This window comes from Bos mutus, chromosome 11 (genome assembly GCF_027580195.1).
Source record: "Bos mutus isolate GX-2022 chromosome 11, NWIPB_WYAK_1.1, whole genome shotgun sequence".
Taxonomy (NCBI): domain Eukaryota; kingdom Metazoa; phylum Chordata; class Mammalia; order Artiodactyla; family Bovidae; genus Bos; species Bos mutus.
In genome coordinates, this window is record NC_091627.1 from 86996374 (window position 1) to 87015939 (window position 19566).

At 36.2% G+C, this 19566-nt stretch overlaps 1 protein-coding gene across 1 annotated transcript in view; it reads left to right on the forward strand.

Annotated features, from left to right (window-relative positions):
* The window catches only part of HEATR5B (HEAT repeat containing 5B), a 105603-nt gene that overhangs the window by 15593 nt on the left and 70444 nt on the right, over nt 1-19566 (forward strand). The window contains 12 exon segments of the mRNA XM_005901909.3: nt 777-948; nt 2346-2503; nt 3766-4015; nt 7769-7924; nt 8387-8637; nt 10613-10724; nt 12591-12743; nt 13787-13886; nt 14241-14350; nt 15179-15342; nt 16064-16239; nt 18703-18808. Of these exon segments, the coding sequence (XP_005901971.2) occupies nt 777-948; nt 2346-2503; nt 3766-4015; nt 7769-7924; nt 8387-8637; nt 10613-10724; nt 12591-12743; nt 13787-13886; nt 14241-14350; nt 15179-15342; nt 16064-16239; nt 18703-18808 (1908 nt within the window).

A 19566-nucleotide genomic window follows, 5' to 3' on the forward strand; every position in this document is an offset into this window, starting at 1 on the left:
GAAGAGTTTATATAGGATTGGTATTATTTCTTACTTAATCATTTGGTTGAATTCATCAGTACAACTCTCTGGGTCTCCAGTTTTCTTTGGGGAAAGATTTTAAACTACAAATTCAGTTTTTAAAATAGATATTGGGCTATTCAGGTTATCTGTTTCTTCTTGAGTGAGTTGTCTGTTTCATCTAAGTTGTTAAATATATTGTCCTTTTAATATATATTGAATCTGCAGTTATGTGACTTCCTCATTCCTAATTTTGATAATCTGTGTCTTGTCTTTCTTTTTTCTCATCTGTCTGGCTAGAGATTTAGCAGATGTGTCGGTTGTTTCAAAGAAGCAGCTTTTGGTTTCATTTCTGCTTTTCAGTTTTCTGGTTGATTGACTTCGTCTCTTAACTGTATTGTTTCCTATTTTCCTGCTTACTTTGTGTTGAATTTGCTCTGTGTCATCTAGTGTCTTAGTTAGAGGCTGAGATTATTGATCTGAGACTCTTCTTTCTAACACAGGACTTTAGGGTTATGTATTTCCTCCTCACTGCTGGAATCTCAAGGGAGTATGCTGGGACAACTGTAGGGTTCAATTTGTGTTTTTAATCTCTTAAGGATTAGCATTCTTCATTGCCTGATGTCCAGTGTCTTCAGAACTGTTGTTTCATGTATTTTGTCCATGTTTTGTTGTTGTTGTTATTTCAGAAGAGAGAATAATTCTGGTTTTTCTTACCTTTGTCTCTGGAAGTGGAAGTTCTAATACATTTATTTATTTATTTTTTTAAATTCCAGTGTCTTCTAGAACTACAGAATGAAGCTGTGTTCATGTGGACTGCTGAACTGGAAAATATAGCCACTCTCTGCTTCAAGGCTTTGGAAAACTCTAACTATGGGGTACGAGTGGCAGTGTCTAAGCTCTTAGGAACAGTCATGGCTACAGCACTGATGCCAAAACAAGCAACAGGTATTATTTTCCAGCCCCCAATCTAGACTGTAACAGGTATTTGAAGATATATGGAATGCTTCCTTCTAGATGACGTACTACTTCTAGGCAAGTCAATTTAAAGAGTTTAAATTGTTAAACATGCTTGTCTGCATTTTCATAAAATAGAAGTTCCCACATGGCTTTTTCCTTGATACGGTCAGGACGTTTTTTATGATAATACTGAACAAGATTACATGTAGCAAGTATGTTGAACATTTAAGCAAATAAGATTTAGGAATGGTTTTGTATCTGTCCAAATGTACAGGGACTAGAATCTGGGCAGAGTAGATCTCCATTCATAGCAAAGTATTATTTTTCTTTTCTTGACCATTATTATAAGCAGAATCGGAGGCAGTGTTGATTTCCCCCCCTGTGCCTCATCGTTCCATGGAGATGCTTCAGGGACAACTCTGAGTAGATGTGGAGTGAACCCTGCTCTGCTGTTGTCCCCACGCCTCCTCCATCTCTGTATTGTAGAAAAAGATTCAGATTACAGGTTCAAGTCCTAGCTCTTACGTTTATTTGCTGTGAAACCCTTTGAGCTTTGGTCTTTTAATCTTTAATGATAATTATTTCAATCTTTGAATTAGGTAACAGTGATAATGATGATAGGTAACATTCATTAAGTGCTAACTGTGTATAAGGCACTGAATTATAGCAGAGTTACTTTATTTAATCCTCTCAAAAGCCCTATTAATCCTAAGTATTGCTGTTATTCTCATTTTATAAACAAGGAAATTGAGGCTTAGAGAGATGGTGTCATTTGTGGTATAATGAGTGTTCTATTAAGTGAAATCAAAACCCAGGCATCAAATTCTAAAGTCTACGTACCTAATTATGAGCTTTATGCCTGTTCGGCAGAATTTTTGTGAGGATTGTATTTGCTACTCTATATGAAAGGACTTTATGAAGTAGGACAGCTCTTTACCAGGGGTGGCAAGTTGGTTGCAGTCCAGTGACATTTCAACCCATAGGTTAACTGTTGTACAGAAAGCATGGTCTTGACAAAGTTTCATTGTGTCCATCTCAATTGGGAGTGAGGGCTGTGATCAATTAGCATTACCTGCTATGGATGTTGTATTCCTCATATGAAGTTAGCATAATTGTTAGACTGTTTTGGCATAGTATTGAATTGTTTTTAATTTGTAGCACCTTCCTTTTTTTTTTTTTTTTTTTGGCATTTTTTGCTTAAAATTTTTTATTTTTACAAGTACTTTGTAAATTGTAAGATTATAAGAAAATAAATGACTCTGTCTCCTTTGTAGTAGTTTAAGTATCCTTAAAAATAATTGCTTGAGTTTTAAAGCTAGATTATTAGAAAACATTTAAATAGCAAAACATATTTGCTTTATAAATTTGCTTTTTTTTCCTGAAAGTAATGCGCCAGAATGTGAAGCGAGCAACCTTTGATGAAGTCTTAGAACTCATGGCCACAGGATTTCTGCGTGGAGGGTCAGGTTTCTTAAAGAGTGGTGGAGAAATGTTAAAAGTTGGAGGGTCTGTTAATCGTGAAGTGAGAGTTGGAGTTACCCAGGTTTGTGATATATATGTATAAAAGAATTCTTTTCATATCACTTGTGAAATTTCATCGAAGACTTGTACTAAGTAATAGCACATACAGAGATTTTTAATGCTATCTGTAATTTAATAATTAAAAAATGTCTTTCAAAGCATTTCTCTTACTAAATGAATGAATTATATTCAAATTGTAAATTACATGCTTATATGGAACATTAGATGCTTAATGATGTGTGAATAAACCTGCATCTGCTACATCTATCTGTAACAAAATTTTCCCAAATTTTACTTGGTAGAAAATCAGATGTAGAATAGGTTAGTTTTAATTGAAATTTTATTCAAGTAGCTTGAAGAATTTAGATTTTAATGTTTTCAACAACCCTTGTAGCTAAACATATTGGTTGGTTCTTTGGATTTATCATCATTGCTTAATCACCAATGTGCTTATGAAGTTAAACCTTATGTGAGATAATTTCAGAATAATAATTAATACCAAATAAGATATTGCAGTTAATAATATAATAATAATAGTTAACATCTAATACAAAGAGTTGGACACAACTGAGCACACACACATTAAAATGAAATGATTTTTTTGTGATCTTAGTCAAAATCATCCAATTATACCTTGTTCCAGAAACAAATGTAAAATAGCAGTAAATCATTTCAATCTAGTAGTCATAAGCAAATGTTTTACAGTTCTAGGTCAGCATTTATTTAGCATGTTGGGGCTTATTACTATATCATCTTCATCAGGGCTTCCCAGGTGGCTCGGTGGTAAAGAATCCACTTGTCAATGCAGGAGTTGCAAGAGACATGGGTTTGATCCCTGGGTCGGGAAGATCCCTTGAAGTAGGAAATGGCAACCCACTGCAGTATTCTTGCTGGGAAAATCCTATGGACAGAGGAGCCTGATGAGCTACAGTCCATGGGGTCGCAGAGAGTTGGCCACGACTGAGTGCACACATCAACACAAATACATCACCTCCATCACCGTCATCCCCAGGGTGATTTCACCTTTTCTTCCCACTCACACCACTCTCTTTATGTTCTTCTTGAAGCTATTATCCCAACAACTGTGTTTAGTTAAAGATACTTCAACCAGTAAATCCTATGCTACAAGTACTAAAAAGGTCTCAAGTTTTAAATTTTCTCAATTGTAATCTCAAAGATAAGTTATTTTGCATGCTGTCATCAGTTATTTACGTAGTTGTTTTATCTGTAATTTCAGTTCGTGTATATAAATTTACCTGAAGTTGTATCTTAATCTATTTACAGGCATATGTTGTTTTTGTAACAACATTGGGTGGCCAGTGGTTGGAGCGTAGTTTTGCTACATTCTTGTCTCATGTACTTGATCTGGTTTCCCATCCTCGGGCAACACAAACACATGTGGAGGCTGTGTATTCCAGACGATGTGTCTCCTTTATTTTAAGAGCTACCGTGGGCAGTTTGCTAGGTGAAAAAGCCCAGATTGCAGCTGCCAAAGAAATATGCCAGGCGATTGGAAAACAAATGAAAGCAGTAGGTAAGAATTGATGTCATGGTATGTGTTGTTGATTATTTAGTCATTTAGTTCTTTATTGCTATCCTTAATAAATACTGATAGATCTGATTAGTTCATATCTCTTTCTGGAATGTGTCTTTTTTTTTTTTTTTTTTTTTTTCCAACACGCCATGCAGCATGTGGAATTTTAATTTCCCAATCAGGGATTGAACCTGCACCCCATGCACTAGAAGTAAGGAGTCTTAGCCACTGGACTACCAAGGAAGTCCCTGACTGTGTTTTAATAGTCATTTTTATTGTACTCTTACTTGATATTAAAACAACATATAATTACAGTAAATTGGAGTTTTTTAATATTTGGGTAGTGTGTTTGTAAGATTAGGTTTTTTCTGTTTTATTTCTAGTACCTTTACTGATTTTATAGCTCTCCTGGTATGCAGTAGCATATTGAGGAATCTTTGAGGGATAACCTATTATGGTTTTTCTTCTTGGAGCCTGTTGTTTTATAAATACATGTTGTTTTCCTCACCCTTATTAGGTTAATATGAAGACTTAAAAACAGTTACAGGTGATTTTTAACCCATTACAGAGTATACTGTGAAGCCTCAGTAATTCATAATTGAAACCCTCTTCTAGGCAATATCAATTTTATAACTTTTTCAGATTAACAAATAGTTATGGAGTATTTGAGATTGCAAAGCAGTAATTCAGGTTTTGAACAATAAGTAGGATAAAGTTACTGTCTTCTTGGTGCTTATAATACAGTTAGGAAACTAATGCAAGGTAAAATATAAATTCTATGAGATAGTTTATTTTATCATTGTTGCGAATATACATTCAGTTCAGTTCAGTTCAGTCGCTCAGTTGTGTCTAACTCTTTGTGACCCCATGAATTGCAGCACACTAGGCCTCCCTGTCCATCACCAACACCTGGAGTTCATGCAAACTCATGTCCATCGAGTCAGTGATGCCATCCAGCCATCTCATCCTCTGATGTCCCCTTCTCCTCCTGCCCCCAATCCCTCCCAGCATCAGAGTCTTTTCCAGTGAGTCAACTCTTCGCATGAGGTGGCCAAAGTACTGGAGTTTCAGCTTTTGCATCATTCCTTCCAGAGAACACCCAGGACTGATTTCCTTTAGAATGGACTGGTTGGATCTCCTTGCAGTCCAAGGGACTCTCAAGAGTCTTCTCCAACACCACAGTTCCAAAGCATCAATTCTTCAGCGCTCAGCTTTCTTCAGAGTCCAACTCTCACATCCATACATGACCACTGGAAAAACCATAGCCTTGACTAGACGGACCTTTGTTGGCAAAGTAAGGTCTCTGCTTTTGAATATGCTATCTAGGTTGGTCATAACTTTCCTCCGAAGGAGTAAGCATCTTTTAATTTCATGGCTGCAATCACCATCTGCAGTGATTATACATTACAGAATATATACATTAATCAAGAAAATTATATTGCCTAACAGATATCTTTAGAAATAAGAATTTAATGACTGTATAATATCTAGGACTTTATATTTAGAGAATTAATTCTTGTAAAATTAATGAAAGTGAATTTTTTTGTTATAGTTAGTAGCTTACTAGGTAAATCATATTTTAAATGGACTAACTGAAAGTTAGGAATTAAAAGATGTTCAAATGAGGTATTGTTAGATATGTTAAAGTAGTAATCTGTCCTAGATTCACAACTTTGAAGATATTTGTTTGTTGATTCATTGAAGAAATGTTTGAGTGCCAAAAACACTGCCAAATGCTGGGAGTAAAATAGCAAGCCACACAGATAACACTTGTTTAGGGAACTTCTAATTTAGTAACCAAAAGAAAGAGTCCATGCGTTTCCAAGTCCAGAAGTATCTAAGGAGAAAAGAGATGTTTAATTTTAGTCCATAATGTATTAATCTGTTATTTCCTATTATTCTATATTTTATAGCCTGTTAATTCATAATGAAAGTAAATAAGATAAGAAAGTTTGTTACTGTCATTTTAGAGTCTTAAGGTCATAGATTGATTAGTCACTTGATTTTTAAAATGGTAAAAAAATTAAACACAGTGCTATGTATCTGGAATTTATGGGCCAGGATATAGTCTTAATCAGTAATTTGACAAGGAGTTTTTAGTTGTTTCATGATTAAATACATATCAATTGTATTGGAAGCTAAAAGATGAGGGAAAGGCTCAAAAACATTAATGGAAACTTTGAGGAACATCCCAGTAAGAAATTCTAAAGTCACCCTCTTTATAGATACTCTTTCTCGTCTGTAATTTGACAATGATGCTACCAACACATTGCAGCTCTTAAAATAGCGGTGATAATGATAAAGTAACAATAATAGCTCCTAATGTTTACTGAATGTGTACTAGGGGCATCATTGATTTTTTTATCATTGTAATTTTGATTTGTGTTTTCCTAATTATTAGAGATCTTAGTTTTCTGAATGTTGAGCTTTAAGCCAGCTTTTTCACTCTCCTCTCACTTTCATCAAGAGGCTTTTTAGTTCCTCTTCACTTTCTGCCATAAGGGTGGTGTCATCTGGATATGTGAGGTTATTGATATTTCTCCCGGCAATCTTGATTCCAGCTTGTGCTTCTTCCAGCCCGTATATTTAACTTTTATGATGTACTCTGCGTATAAGTTAAATAAGCAGGGTGACAGTATACAGCCTTGACGTACTCATTTTCCTATTTGGAACCAGTCTGTTGTTCCATGTCCAGTTCTAACTGTTGCTTCCTGACCTGCATACAAATTTCTCAAGAGGCAGGTCAGGTGGTCTGGTATTCCCATCTCTTTCAGAATTTTCCACAGTTTATTGTGATCCACACAAGGGCTTTGGCATAGTCAATGAAGCAGAAATAGATGTTTTTCTGGAACTCTCTTGCTTTTTCCATGATCCAGCGGATGTTGGCAATTTGATCTCTGGTTCCTCTGCCTTTTCTAAATCCAGCGTGAACATCTGGAAGTTCACGGTTCACGTTTTGCTGAAGATCATGGCATCTGGTCCCATCACTTCATGGGAAATAGATGGGGAAACAGTGTCAGACTTTATTTTTTTGGGCTCCAAAATCACTGCAGATGGTGATTGTAGCCATGAAATTAAAAGACACTTACTCCTTGGAAGGAAAGTTATGACCAACCTAGATAGCATATTCAAAAGCAGAGACATTACTTTGCCAACAAAGGTCCGTCTAGTCAAGGCTATGGTTTTTCCAGTAGTCATGTATGGATGTGAGAGTTGGACTGTGAAGAAAGCTGAGCGCTGAAGAATTGATGCTTTTGAACTGTGGTGTTGGAGAAGACTCTTGAGAGTCCTTTGGACTGCAAGAAGATCCAACCAGTCCATCCTAAAGGAAATCAGTCCTGGGTGTTCTTTGGAAGGAATGATGCAAAAGCTGAAACTCCAGTACTTTGGCCACCTCATGTGAAGAGTTGACTCACTGGAAAAGACTCTGATGCTGGGAGGGATTGGGGGCAGGAGGAGAAGGGGATGGCAGAGGATGAGATGGTTGGATGGTATCACCAACTTGATGGACATGAGTTTGAGTGAACTCCGGGAGTTGGTGATGGATAGGGAGGCCTGTCATGCTGCGATTCATGGGGTTGCAAAGAGTTGGACACTACTGAGCAACTGAACTGAACTGAATTATTAGGGATACAAATACAGTGCTTAACAGGCATTCAGCTTGTATAATTTAAAAACATAAACTTGTTTAGATCAAAAAATTATATCATGGTTTAATTCACCTACATTCCGTACCTGATTTTGTGCTTCCAGAAGCGGTAGTGAATGACACTAGTGGGGAGAACAAGTCTGGAGCAGCAGACATTGCGGCAAGCCAGCATGTGATGGTCTGTGCCCTGCAGGAGCTCGGGAGCCTGGTGCAGAGCCTGAATGCCACCGCGTCCCCTCTTATTCAGGAAGCATCTATAGGTGTGCTGTTCACTTATAGGCTGGAATATTTTTTTCAATATTTTTAAAAGTCATAGGAGTGATTGATACACTCCCAATTGGTTGCTTAACATGGTAATTAGCAGTTTAAATCATCCATTAAAAGTTGGGTTTTATTTAGGATTCCCTGTGATAATGAATCTTGAATTAAATACTAAAATAATGCTTTGAGAGACAAACAGTCATGGTAGTTTTGTTTCTAAACTTTATTGAATAATCAGCATTTTATAATTCATTGGATATAATTGTACTATGTTCTTTGTAGAAAACTTTCCTTTAAAGTACTTACCTGTTTATGAGTTGAGATGTGTGTGTTTTTTGGCAGCAGTTCTCAACGTATCTGTGTAAAATTGTAACACAATATTAATGGTGGTGTTATACATAGTCTTTTAACTCATTAAATTGTGTGACTTCATTAAAGAGTAATTTTGAGTATTTTTTTAGGCCTTTTGGAGACTGTGACCTCAGTGCTTCTCCATCCAAGCATGGCAGCTCGTTTGGCTGCTGCCTGGTGTTTGCGCTGTGTGGCTGTGGCGTTACCTTTCCAGCTGACGCCATTTCTAGACAGATGTGCAGAACGGCTCAACAGCTTAAAAACCTCGCCAGAAGCTGTTAGTGGATACAGTTTTGCAATGGCTGCTTTGTTAGGTGGAGTTCATCAGTGTCCTTTGGGCATTCCTCATGCCAAGGGAAAGGTATGACAAAGATCCTAGAATACTAAGTGCTAACCCATGGGCTTTATTTAGTCTTCATTGGAATACCTCTGTGTTTGATGTTGAACTGGATGATCAAACAAAAACAGTTTTACTGTGATAATGAGTGACATAGTATTCTGCTTATATGGAGTTATGCCATGCTGTACTGTCCTTAGTCGCTCAGTCGTGTCCGACTCTTTGTGACCCCGTGGACTGTAGCCCGCCAGGCTCCTCTGTCCATGGGGATTCTCCAGGCAAGAATACTGGAGTGGATTGCCATACCCTCCTCCAGAGGATCTTCCCAACCCAGGGATTGAGCCCAGGTCTCCCACATTGCAGGCAGATTCTTTATCATCTGAGCCACCCGGGAAGTCAGTGAATACTGGAGTGGGTAGCCTATCACTTCTCCAGGGGATCTTCCCGACCACGAATTGAACCAGGGCCTCCTGCATTGCAGGTGGATTCTTTACCAGTTGAGCTACCAGGGAAGCCCATATGGAGTTGACAGACCCTAATTAAAATTTGATACTTACTTCTGTTACAGGAATAATAGGTTTTGTCTGGGTGTAATATCATTTTATGATTTATTTTAGATATTTAAAAAACCTTATACTGATTCTTTAGAAATCAGAGCTTTTCTTTGGAGTTTTAGAAATATAATTCACGCTGCTATATTCAAAATGTCAAGAGAATGTGCTGTTGCCATAGTTAGCATTTTGGTAATACTTAGTAAAATTGAATAGCTGTTGTGAATCACTTACCTTTTTTTCACCTTTCTTTCTGCTATACTGTATACTATTATGAAGATTTTCTTGTTAGGAATATAAGTGTTTATATAAGTATTATTTGCAATTTTATATTGGGCTAAATTTTTAATTTTTTTTTTCTCTGGGTTACTCGGCCCATGTCCATTCATTTTTGTGACTTGGATAGCTACTACTCAAACCTGGGCTTCCATCTCCCTTTGCCAAATGCTTGTCTCCTACTGATTTTCCTTCTTTGGAGTCTTTTTCTCCCATCTCTTCCATATTTTATATTTCATATTTTTTATGTGCTCAAAGACCCTTAGAGACTATGCAGGATAAGAGAATAAAATATAATCACCTCTGTCTGCTAAACTTGTACCTTCATAATTTGCCTTAATTCTTTCCTTTCATTCTAGTTTCTTATTGCACTCGTCAGACTAGCCACATTGCTTTCTTTCCAAGCTTTTCTTCAGCCTCCTTGTCTTTGCTTATGCTAACATCTTACATTAGAATTTCATCCCTCCTCTTGTTCACCTGCACCAGACTTAGCTGCTTTTTTTAGAAGCCCAATTCAAGTTTCATCTCTTCCATGAAATACCTTCAGAGCTACTCAGTCTGTGGTAGCCTTTCTCTTTGCTGACCACTGCATCTGTCCTATTATTCTGTCGTTTGATTGTATGCTGTTTGTTACTTCCCTTTTCTCCTGTGTCTTTTCTAAGACTGTAAGCACCTTAAGATTAGCTTAATGACAAACTTATAATAAGAGTTCCACAAATCTTGAAGTGTAGGTTTACAGTGTCACTACTTATAGCATTTATTAAGTGACTACATGGATCAGCACCACTCTGGGTGCTTTCCTGTATTAACTTATTTAATCCGCACGTGAGTGACGTTGGTTCTCCTATTATTCCTATTTTAGCAATGAGGCATAGAGATGAAGTTATTCTAGGTCAAAAAGCTAGGAAATGACAAAGCTGGGATATGAACTCGGGCATCTTGGCTCTGGAAGTCATATTCTTAACCACTGTGCTGTTGTGGGTCTTCTCTGAGTCAGCAGTGCAATTGGGATTGATTAGGTACTGATGTTGCCTCTTTAAAAGCATGTTAATAGCAACAACAACAAAAAAAGGACAAATTCTTTTTTAATAAAAGCATACTAGCTATGTATTTTCTTTTTTGATCTTGTTAACTTGTTTAAATTAAAATCCAGTTCTAAACCTCTTTTGCAGATGGTTGTTAGTATTGCTGAAGATCTCTTACGAACTGCTGCCCAAAATAGCAGGCTGTCTTTACAGCGCACCCAAGCTGGATGGCTCTTACTTGGAGCACTCATGACTTTAGGTACAGCTATAACTGAGTAGGATTTTGTCTTATTCTGTAACTGTCAGTAGACTGTAAAGAAAGTTTAAAAGTATTCAACTTCACATCCTAGACTTTGAATGAGGCTATAAAAGGATAATGATGTTTTTCTCATCATTTGCTATGAGATTTTTCGGTAATTTCTGTTTATGTACACTTAGCGACTGAACTGAACTGAATGAGAAAGCGAAAGTCACTCTGTTGTGTCTGACTCTTTGCAACCCCATATACAGTCGTATATTCCATGGAATTCCCTAGGACATAATACTGGAGCTGGGGTGGGTATCCTTTCTCTTCTCCAGGGGATCTTCCCAACCCAGGGATCGAACCCAGGTCTCACACATTGCAGATGGATTCTTTACCAACTGAGCCACTTTCACCTTTACTATCAGAATAGCCATGGTCTAACTGATTAGCCTATTAAAAGAAACGAGATATTCCGTGCCCAAAGTGAAGGCTAGTGACGTGATTTTAGTAGGATGATAAAGTCACACAGTAAACAATATCTCTTGTTGGCGTTACATCCTTGGGATATTCTTTTGCACTTCACTGTCCTAATTGTTCAGAGAAGGCGATGGCACCCCACTCTAGAACTCTTGCCTGGAAAATCCCATGGATGGAGGAGCCTGGTGGGCTGCAGTCCATGGGGTCGCTAAGAGTCGGGCACGACTGAGCGGCTTCACTTTCACTTTTCACTTTCCTGCACTGGAGAAGGAAATGGCAACCCACTCCAGTGTTCTTGCCTGGAGAATCCCAGGGACTGGGAGCCTGGTAGGCTGCCGTCTATGGGGTCGCACAGAGTCGGACACGACTGAAGCGACTTAGCAGCAGCAGCAGCAGCAGTCCTAATTGTTATGACAAATCTAAGATGCAGATGAAGTTTAGCATTATACATAGAACAGAAGTACCTGTTATCATTGTGATAATATATGGTATCAATATGTTATCATTGTAATAAGGTGTGTCCACGTTTTACTTCATATTTTCGACTTATACTATAAAAAGTATGTGTGTGTACTAACTACAAAGTTGCTAACTGCTTGATTCATCTACCTTTTGAGAATTGAACCTTGATCTGGTTTTCTAAAGAAGATAATAAGTGGTAACTTTTTTCCAGAACATTATGTTAAGTATGTTATGTGGTATATTAAATGAATTCCTTAGCAGTATAAATATAGGTTCCTACTTTTAAATATACTACTCCATGAAAATTAACCATATACATTGCCCTTAAAATGGAGTAGTAAATGTTTATATGTATGTGTTTAGGAACGGGTGTGTATGTTTATATACATATGTGTTTATAGAAAAGATATCATGAAATATGTCCCTGCTGCTGCTGCTGCTAAGTCGCTTCAGTCATGTCCAACTCTGTGCGACCCCATAGACAGCAGCCCACCAGGCTCCTCTGTCCATGGGATTCTCCAGGCAAGAACACTGGAGTGGGTTGCTATTTCCGCCTCCAGTGCATGAAAGTGAAAAGTGAAAGTGAAGTCGCTCAGTCGTGTCCGACTCCTAGCGACCCCCTGGACTGCAGCCCCAGATAACTTTATTGTTGATAGAATGTAATCTGTCATTCTAAATATATTTGAGTAATTTCTTTTAGATGACATTTTGTGGATTTATTTTATGTTGGATGCTATAAATATTGTTAGTTTCTAGATGAATTTTACTGTGCTTCAATAGGTATATATTTCACTTACAGAATAAAAAACATTTTGAAAATGTTAGAGATTAAGATAGAGATAAGAATTATTGTTAAAGCTTATTTGAGGCTCTTTTCTATGATTTTTTTTTTTTTGTAGTGTTATACATAGTATGGTTTTGTATTCCCATTTTCTTGTTTAGGACCGTCTGTTGTTCGTTACCATCTACCCAAGATGTTGTTATTGTGGCGAAACGTTTTCCCTCGTTCTTTAAAGGAATTGGAGGCTGAGAAGGCCCGAGGCGATTCTTTTACCTGGCAGGTAACATTGGAAGGTCGTGCTGGAGCTTTATGTGGTAAGAACTGAAGGGATTGCACTTGCACACTATTATTTTCTTACTAAAATATTTGTGAAGTGAAGGTAAATCATTGCTTCAGTTTTTTATTTTGATACATAATGATGAGTTTGTAGACTTTTACATTTAGGAAAAAAAACTTTGTAAATAATCTATACCAGTTTACTAATTTTGTAATAAAAATGAAGGTAAGTCTTTGAAAAGGAGGTTAGAGTTTGTGATCAAACAGGAGCTAGAATCCAGGCCTCTTAATTGCCAGTTCCTGCAGTCTTCCACCTGAAGAAGCACTGAGTCATCATGTAAAAAAACCCAGTGCTTATTTAAAGGAAAAAGAAACTCAGGATTACCAAGTTTACTGAGTTTACGGTTAGTCTTTTCATACAAATAGCTGTTTTCTCCTATCAGATCTGCAAAAGTTGATACATTTTTTAGATATCAGCATTTTCAAGAAGTGTGAAATAAAGTTGTTTTTGTTTGGGAGTCAGCAACTTATAGGAAAGGCTCAAGTTTTGTTTTATTTGGGAACTAAAATTACATTGAGTGACTATCCTTTTATGTTTTCTTACTTTATTTGAAGATGAAAAGTACTTCTTTTTCCAAACTGTGGGAGATGGATATGCACTTAACCATAAACACGGGGGCAGAGTGTCAGTTTTGTTCCCATATATCTGAGAGATGGTAGCTCTACTACTAAGCCAACAAAGATACTTCTGCTCACTGGGGCATTATGTCCACTCCTGGTTCTCTTCTGAAACAGCTTTCTTTTTCAGTCATCTGAATTCACATGGAGTCATAGACCTCTGAATTCTTGCTCATGGAAATCTTAAGAGACATCTTCCCTTCCTCTGTTTCTGTTGTCCACTCTTAGCCTTTTCTAATGAGTTTTCTCTGTCGTTGCAGTTGGTTCTTCTTTTGGTTTGACCTTGTTTTAGAACCTGATGTTTTGTAATAATTAAAAATTTTAGGAGCCTTTATATAACTTTATAAATTGTTCATCTTCACAAAAGCTGTTTCAAATCAGTCTTTTTAAAATTTTTATCTAGCAATGAGGAGTTTTGTTGCACATTGCCCTGAACTCCTAACTGAAGATGTGATTAGAAAATTGATGACCCCTATTGAATGTGCCATGACTATGATGTCACAGTAAGTAGGCAATTAGAACACATTAACATCCAATTTTGTATATTTAAAAATTGCCATGTTTTGTAATTCCCTGTACTGTCATATAGAAAATGTACTAAACTTTATGTAAAGTGATTTTAAAAATTATAGTAGTATAGATTGAAATAGAATTGTGTTTTATAGTGTTTCTGTTACTAACATTAAAAGTCACAAAATAAACTAAAACAAAAACATACTACTTACCAGTGTACTTTGACAGTACATTGATATTGTCTGAATGTCATCTGGATATCACTTTGATTTGACTGGGAAAGAATGTTTGTAAATACTGCTTATTCTAATAAGCTGATACAAATTATACTTTTGACATTTTAGCATTCCCTCTGTAATTAAAGCCCATGGAGCTCATCTGAAAGCTAGTGCTGCCATGGTCCGTTTAAGGCTTTATGATATCTTGGCATTGTTACCTCCAAAAACTTATGAAGGTAAGTAAAATTTGTGGATGTTTAATAAAAATTCTTCATTATGCCTTTCCAGCTCTTCACAATATCGTAGAGTTCTGACCCTGGCTACCTCGCTGCCTCACTGTGCAAAGGAAGGCCACCATTTTTCTTTTCATCATACAGAGTAGCTAACACTTGTTGAGCACTGCTGTGTTCCAGGTCCCAGCCTAAGCCCTTTATAAGTATTGGTGTCTTTGACTCTAACCACAGACCTTATGAGGCTAAAATATAGCTTTGTTTAAAGGTGAAGAATCTTGGGTACTTAGAGGTTGTGTAGCTTGCACGGGTCTGGGAGGTGGTAGCAGAGCTTGGATTCAAACCCAGCTGGTTCATATTCAGAGTCTGTGCTTTTGATGACTATCTTAACTATTATGATATAGCCAATAATTTAGGAATCTGAAGGGAGAATATTAATGTACTGTTGCAGAAGTTAAATGTCATATAAAATGTTAATATCCCGGTGCAACCATGCCTGAGAATTTTTATATGCTCTGGTTCAGTGTTTGTACATCATTGAGTAATTAATAGTAAATAATAATCATATTTAACATATTTAAAATAAAGAACTTTTCCTGAATTTGAGTTGTTTATTTAAATAATTTGGACTAAAAGGCACAATACAATAATGAAGAAGTGCCATTATTGTGTATTAAAACTAGCAATGAAACATTTAATACTGATTTGTAAAAAAAGGAAATGGGGATTTAATTATTTTACTTCTGTTGAACATACTGCTGCTCTTTGTAGGTAATGATTGTCATCTTCTTAAAAAGTATTATTTTTCATCTGATCTGAAGTTCTGTTTTTTAGGCTCTTTCAATGCACTTCTTAGAGAACTGGTGGCAGAATTCACTTTGACTGACAACTCAGCCAACACAACTACTTCCCTCCTCAGATCCCTCTGCCACTATGATGATAGTGTTCTACTTGGGTCCTGGCTTCAGGAAACTGATCATAAATCAATTGAAGACCAGGTAGTAAACTATACATTGAAATGATTACTAGCTTGATTGATAAACAATGGTACTAGTATACATTGTCATTTAAAAAGAAAATATTGTAGACTAAGGTTTACTTTTCATTTGTCTTTCTTAAGACATTTAAAAATATCTTCTTAGTGGTGGATAAATAAGGAGAAAAGGTAAGCAGCAATAGTTAGAATTGGGTGAGTTGTCTTTATTTGATAGTCTGTGTATTTAGGTATCCTGTGGCTGCTTTTGCAAAGATCGGTTTTGAGTAGCTTTTTGGTTGTTGGTGTTCTGTTTCAGTTTAGTTTATTTTGTGACAGATTAGAGAGGAATAAAATTTAGTAGACTGAAGATTTAGAACCTTTTTTGCCCACTGAATACATTATTTCATATGTACTTTTTAAAAAGTTTCTAAAGGTCACTTTAAAAAACTTTTTTTGTGAGTTTAAGTTATTCCTGATGTTATTTTGCTTACACATTTTAAGGTGGGTACTATAAAAATGTTTTAGAATGAACAAGATTTTTAAAAAAATGATATCAACTGTTGTGACTTTTTTAGATAGCCAAATTACATCTTTCTCTGTTTAAACATTTCCATAGTTAATCATTCTGTTGTTTTATTATTACCTTTTCTCTCTCCTCCTCTGTTTTACTCTTCATGCCCAGTACTTGGTAAGTGAATTTCCTACAGTAGATTTTGAATGATTTTTATGTCCTCTTTTTGCAGCTCCAGCCAAACAGTGCATCTGGGAGTGGGGCTTTGGAGCATGACCCATCCTCCATTTACTTACGAATACCTGCTGGAGAAGCTGTGCCTGGGCCTCTTCCCCTTGGAGTTTCGGTCATTGACGCTTCCGTGGCTCTTTTTGGTGTAGTGTTTCCTCATGTTTCTTTTAAACACCGGTTAGTATAAAGTCATAGTTAAATATAAATTATTTTTAAGTAGTAGATTTTCCCAGCCAATGAGTTTCCTTCTATTTCTCATTCATTAAGTCTTTTTACTATGAAAAGATGTGGAATTTAGTCATTCTTTTATTGCATCAATTGAGATGATTTGGGGTTTTTTCCTTCATTCTATTAAGGTGATATATCACATTGATTAATTTTTGTCTGTTGAGCCATTCTCAAATTCCAGGAATAAATCCCACTTGGTCATAGTATATACACCTTTTAATGTTCTGCTATAGTTTGCTTATATTTTGTTCAAGATTTCTATGTCAGTATTTGTATTTGTAATTTTCTTGTAGTGTCTGCCTGTCTTTGGTATCAATGTAAAAGTTTTCAAAATATATTCTGGATGCAAAAAAAAAAAAAGTTCAAACAATAGTCTCACAAACATAATAATATAAATTGCATGCAGACTCCACATAATTTGAAACTGTTTTTCAGGTTTGAGCCCATGTTCTGGCATCTAATAACTATTGTATTGTGGACCAGGTCTTATACAACAAAATTTTCATTGTAGTAATTTGTTTGCCAGTTTATAAGGCATAGTATGTTTGCCTGTATCTTTAATTAGGGACAGCAGTTTTCTAAGTTTTTTGATTTTGTTATTGAGATAGTAAATGAATGAGAAGTCTACTCCCTAATGTAATGTTTTTCAGATGTTAAAATCTGGAATTTGGAACACTAAAGGAATTGATTCTTTTCTTAATGGGAGGATTTTAGTTTGCTATGCTTTATGTCCACAGACACTGTACTTAACTTTCAGGGGTTTTATACTTAAAAGTTTCTTTTTACTGATTTTCCCAGAAGAAGGACTAAAAATGAATTAATGTAAAATCTTCACAGATAGTTCAGGTTTTAAAAACTATGCCTCAAGAACATTGTTGTATTTGTATAGAAAAGATAGCATGTCTTTACATATGTAGGTTACTTGATTAGTTTTTAACTTGAGGGGAGAATTTTAAATATGGAATTTTACTTTATCCAGATATCTTCAAGAGCATTTGGTTGCCACGTGAATGTTAAAGACTTAAAAATGAAAGAATCTTATGAAGCATCTATTTTAATGTTCTTGTTTTAAAACTAGAGAAATCTAGGTCTGAGAGCTTGTGATTTGCCAAAAATTATACAGCTAGTTGTGAAAGCTGTAACTAGAATCCAGGATTATCTCAACTTTATTAAATAACTTTTGTGAAACAAGATGAAGTAAAAATAGATAATTCTATCAAAAATATAATATATAACATAAATATCCAGGGATGGAGGAATCAGTGAATACATTATGGAAAGTTGATAGGCTGAAGTATGTTTTACAGAGACAATGTTTTGATATCAGCAAATGCTCATTATATAATGTTAAATGAAGAATGTAAAAGGCAAGAAGTGTTGCAATTTTGATTTTAATATATGTAAAAATGTTCAGTGGTTATTTCTAGGTAGTAACTTTTTCTTGATATTTTTCAAATTAAAAGAAATAAATACTTTATAGAAGGGGAAACCTTTTTTTTTAAGTTGCAGGTTTGAGATCAGTTATAGGCACACGATGTTTGATGGCTGTGTTGGAGCACATGTACATCTTCTTAGGTGTGTGCCTGATAGCAATGTGGACAGTGCCCTGCTTCCTCACCAGAGATGTGGGTCAGTGTCAGAGAGGTGTGCGCATGTCAGCCCGAACAGGTGTCCTCTAAGAACATCTGACTGGGTTACCTCCTGGAGGAAAGATGGTTTCTTCCTATTGGGTTTTTGAGGAATGCTTTGACGTGAGACCTGTGGCCTTTTATAATTGAGCTTAAACCCTTCCAGTGAAATTCCCCTAGATTCCTTTGCCCCACTCCATTTCTTTTTAGGAGAATCTGGTGTGACCTCATTCTCTTTAATCAGAATAGTCTCAAATGGCTGTGATTTGGGGAAGAGGGGTAACTGTCTCATTTTTAAAAAATGAAAGAATGAAACAACCAATTCACCTCTGATTTTTCACATTTAACAAAAGTGACCAAGCTAAATCTTAAAAAAAAACAACAATTCCCAATTAGCTTCCAAAAACAGGGCATGAAGTACTATTTTCTTCTGTGTGTGAACATTTTTAAATTTCCAACCTAAAAATCTTCCACAGAGATGCACAGCTAATGATGGTTATTCTGTTCAAGAAACCTTGAGCATCTACTTTGTTGCACACTGAAGATGACTCAGATTATGACCTTATTTTGCTGATTGAAACGTAATATCAATCTCTTGTGTTGTGCCAGTTAGTTGTTTCATGTTTGTCTATTAATTCAAAGAAGGGGGGAACTGTAGACCAGGGAATGAAAATAGAGAAGAGATAGAATGGGGCATTATTTGTTAAACAGTGTGTCTTATCTCTGTTTTTTGAGCCATATTTGAATAAAAAGTATTGCTAATGTAATCTTGATTCTATTATAGATTACAGATGTTGGATCACTTTGCTGAATGTGTTAAACAAGCCAAAGGTGTTCGCCAGCAGGCGGTGCAGCTTAATATCTTTACAGCTGTACTTAGTGCACTAAAGGTATTTACTTTTAAAACATAGTAAATGTTCTAAACTGAGATTTTAACTCATACCTTTAATATAGTAATTCAGGCATACCAAGACTATTATATAATCTATAATATTAAGTTGTTAATCTATAATATGGTAATATTAAGATGTTACTGTTTTAAAATAAAAGGGCAACAGGTAAAGAGTTTAAATGGGCATGAATTAAATCATATTTTGTAAACTTCAGGGAAAGGGATGTAGGCATTAGTTATGCAAAAAAGATTTGTGCCATTTATATAATCATTAGTATACATCCTTTTTAGAGACTGTCAGCTACCAACCTCTGAGTTTTTTTAAAAAGGAGTGGGGTGGTCATGGTTCCCCTCAGTGGCTGGAAGGCTAGCAAACAACTATAATGTTTCTGTACAGTATACTTTTACTCATAGGTGTGCTCACTAAAGGCTCTGCTGCAGTTAACACTTTGCCTAGGCAGCACGACTTAAAAGATTTTTGGCCTCAAGTAAATAAATAAATTTACGGAGAAGGCAATGGCACCCCACTCCAGTACTCTTGCCTGGAAAATCCCATGGATGGAGGAGCCTGGTAGGCTGCAATCCGTGGGGTCGCTAAGAGTCAGACACGACTGAGCGACTTCGCTTTCACTTTTCACTTTCATGCATTGGAGAAGGAAATGGCAACCCACTCCAGTGTTCTTGCCTGGAGAATCCCAGGGACGGGGGAGCCTGGTGGCTGCCGTCTACGGGGTCACACAGAGTCGGATACGACTG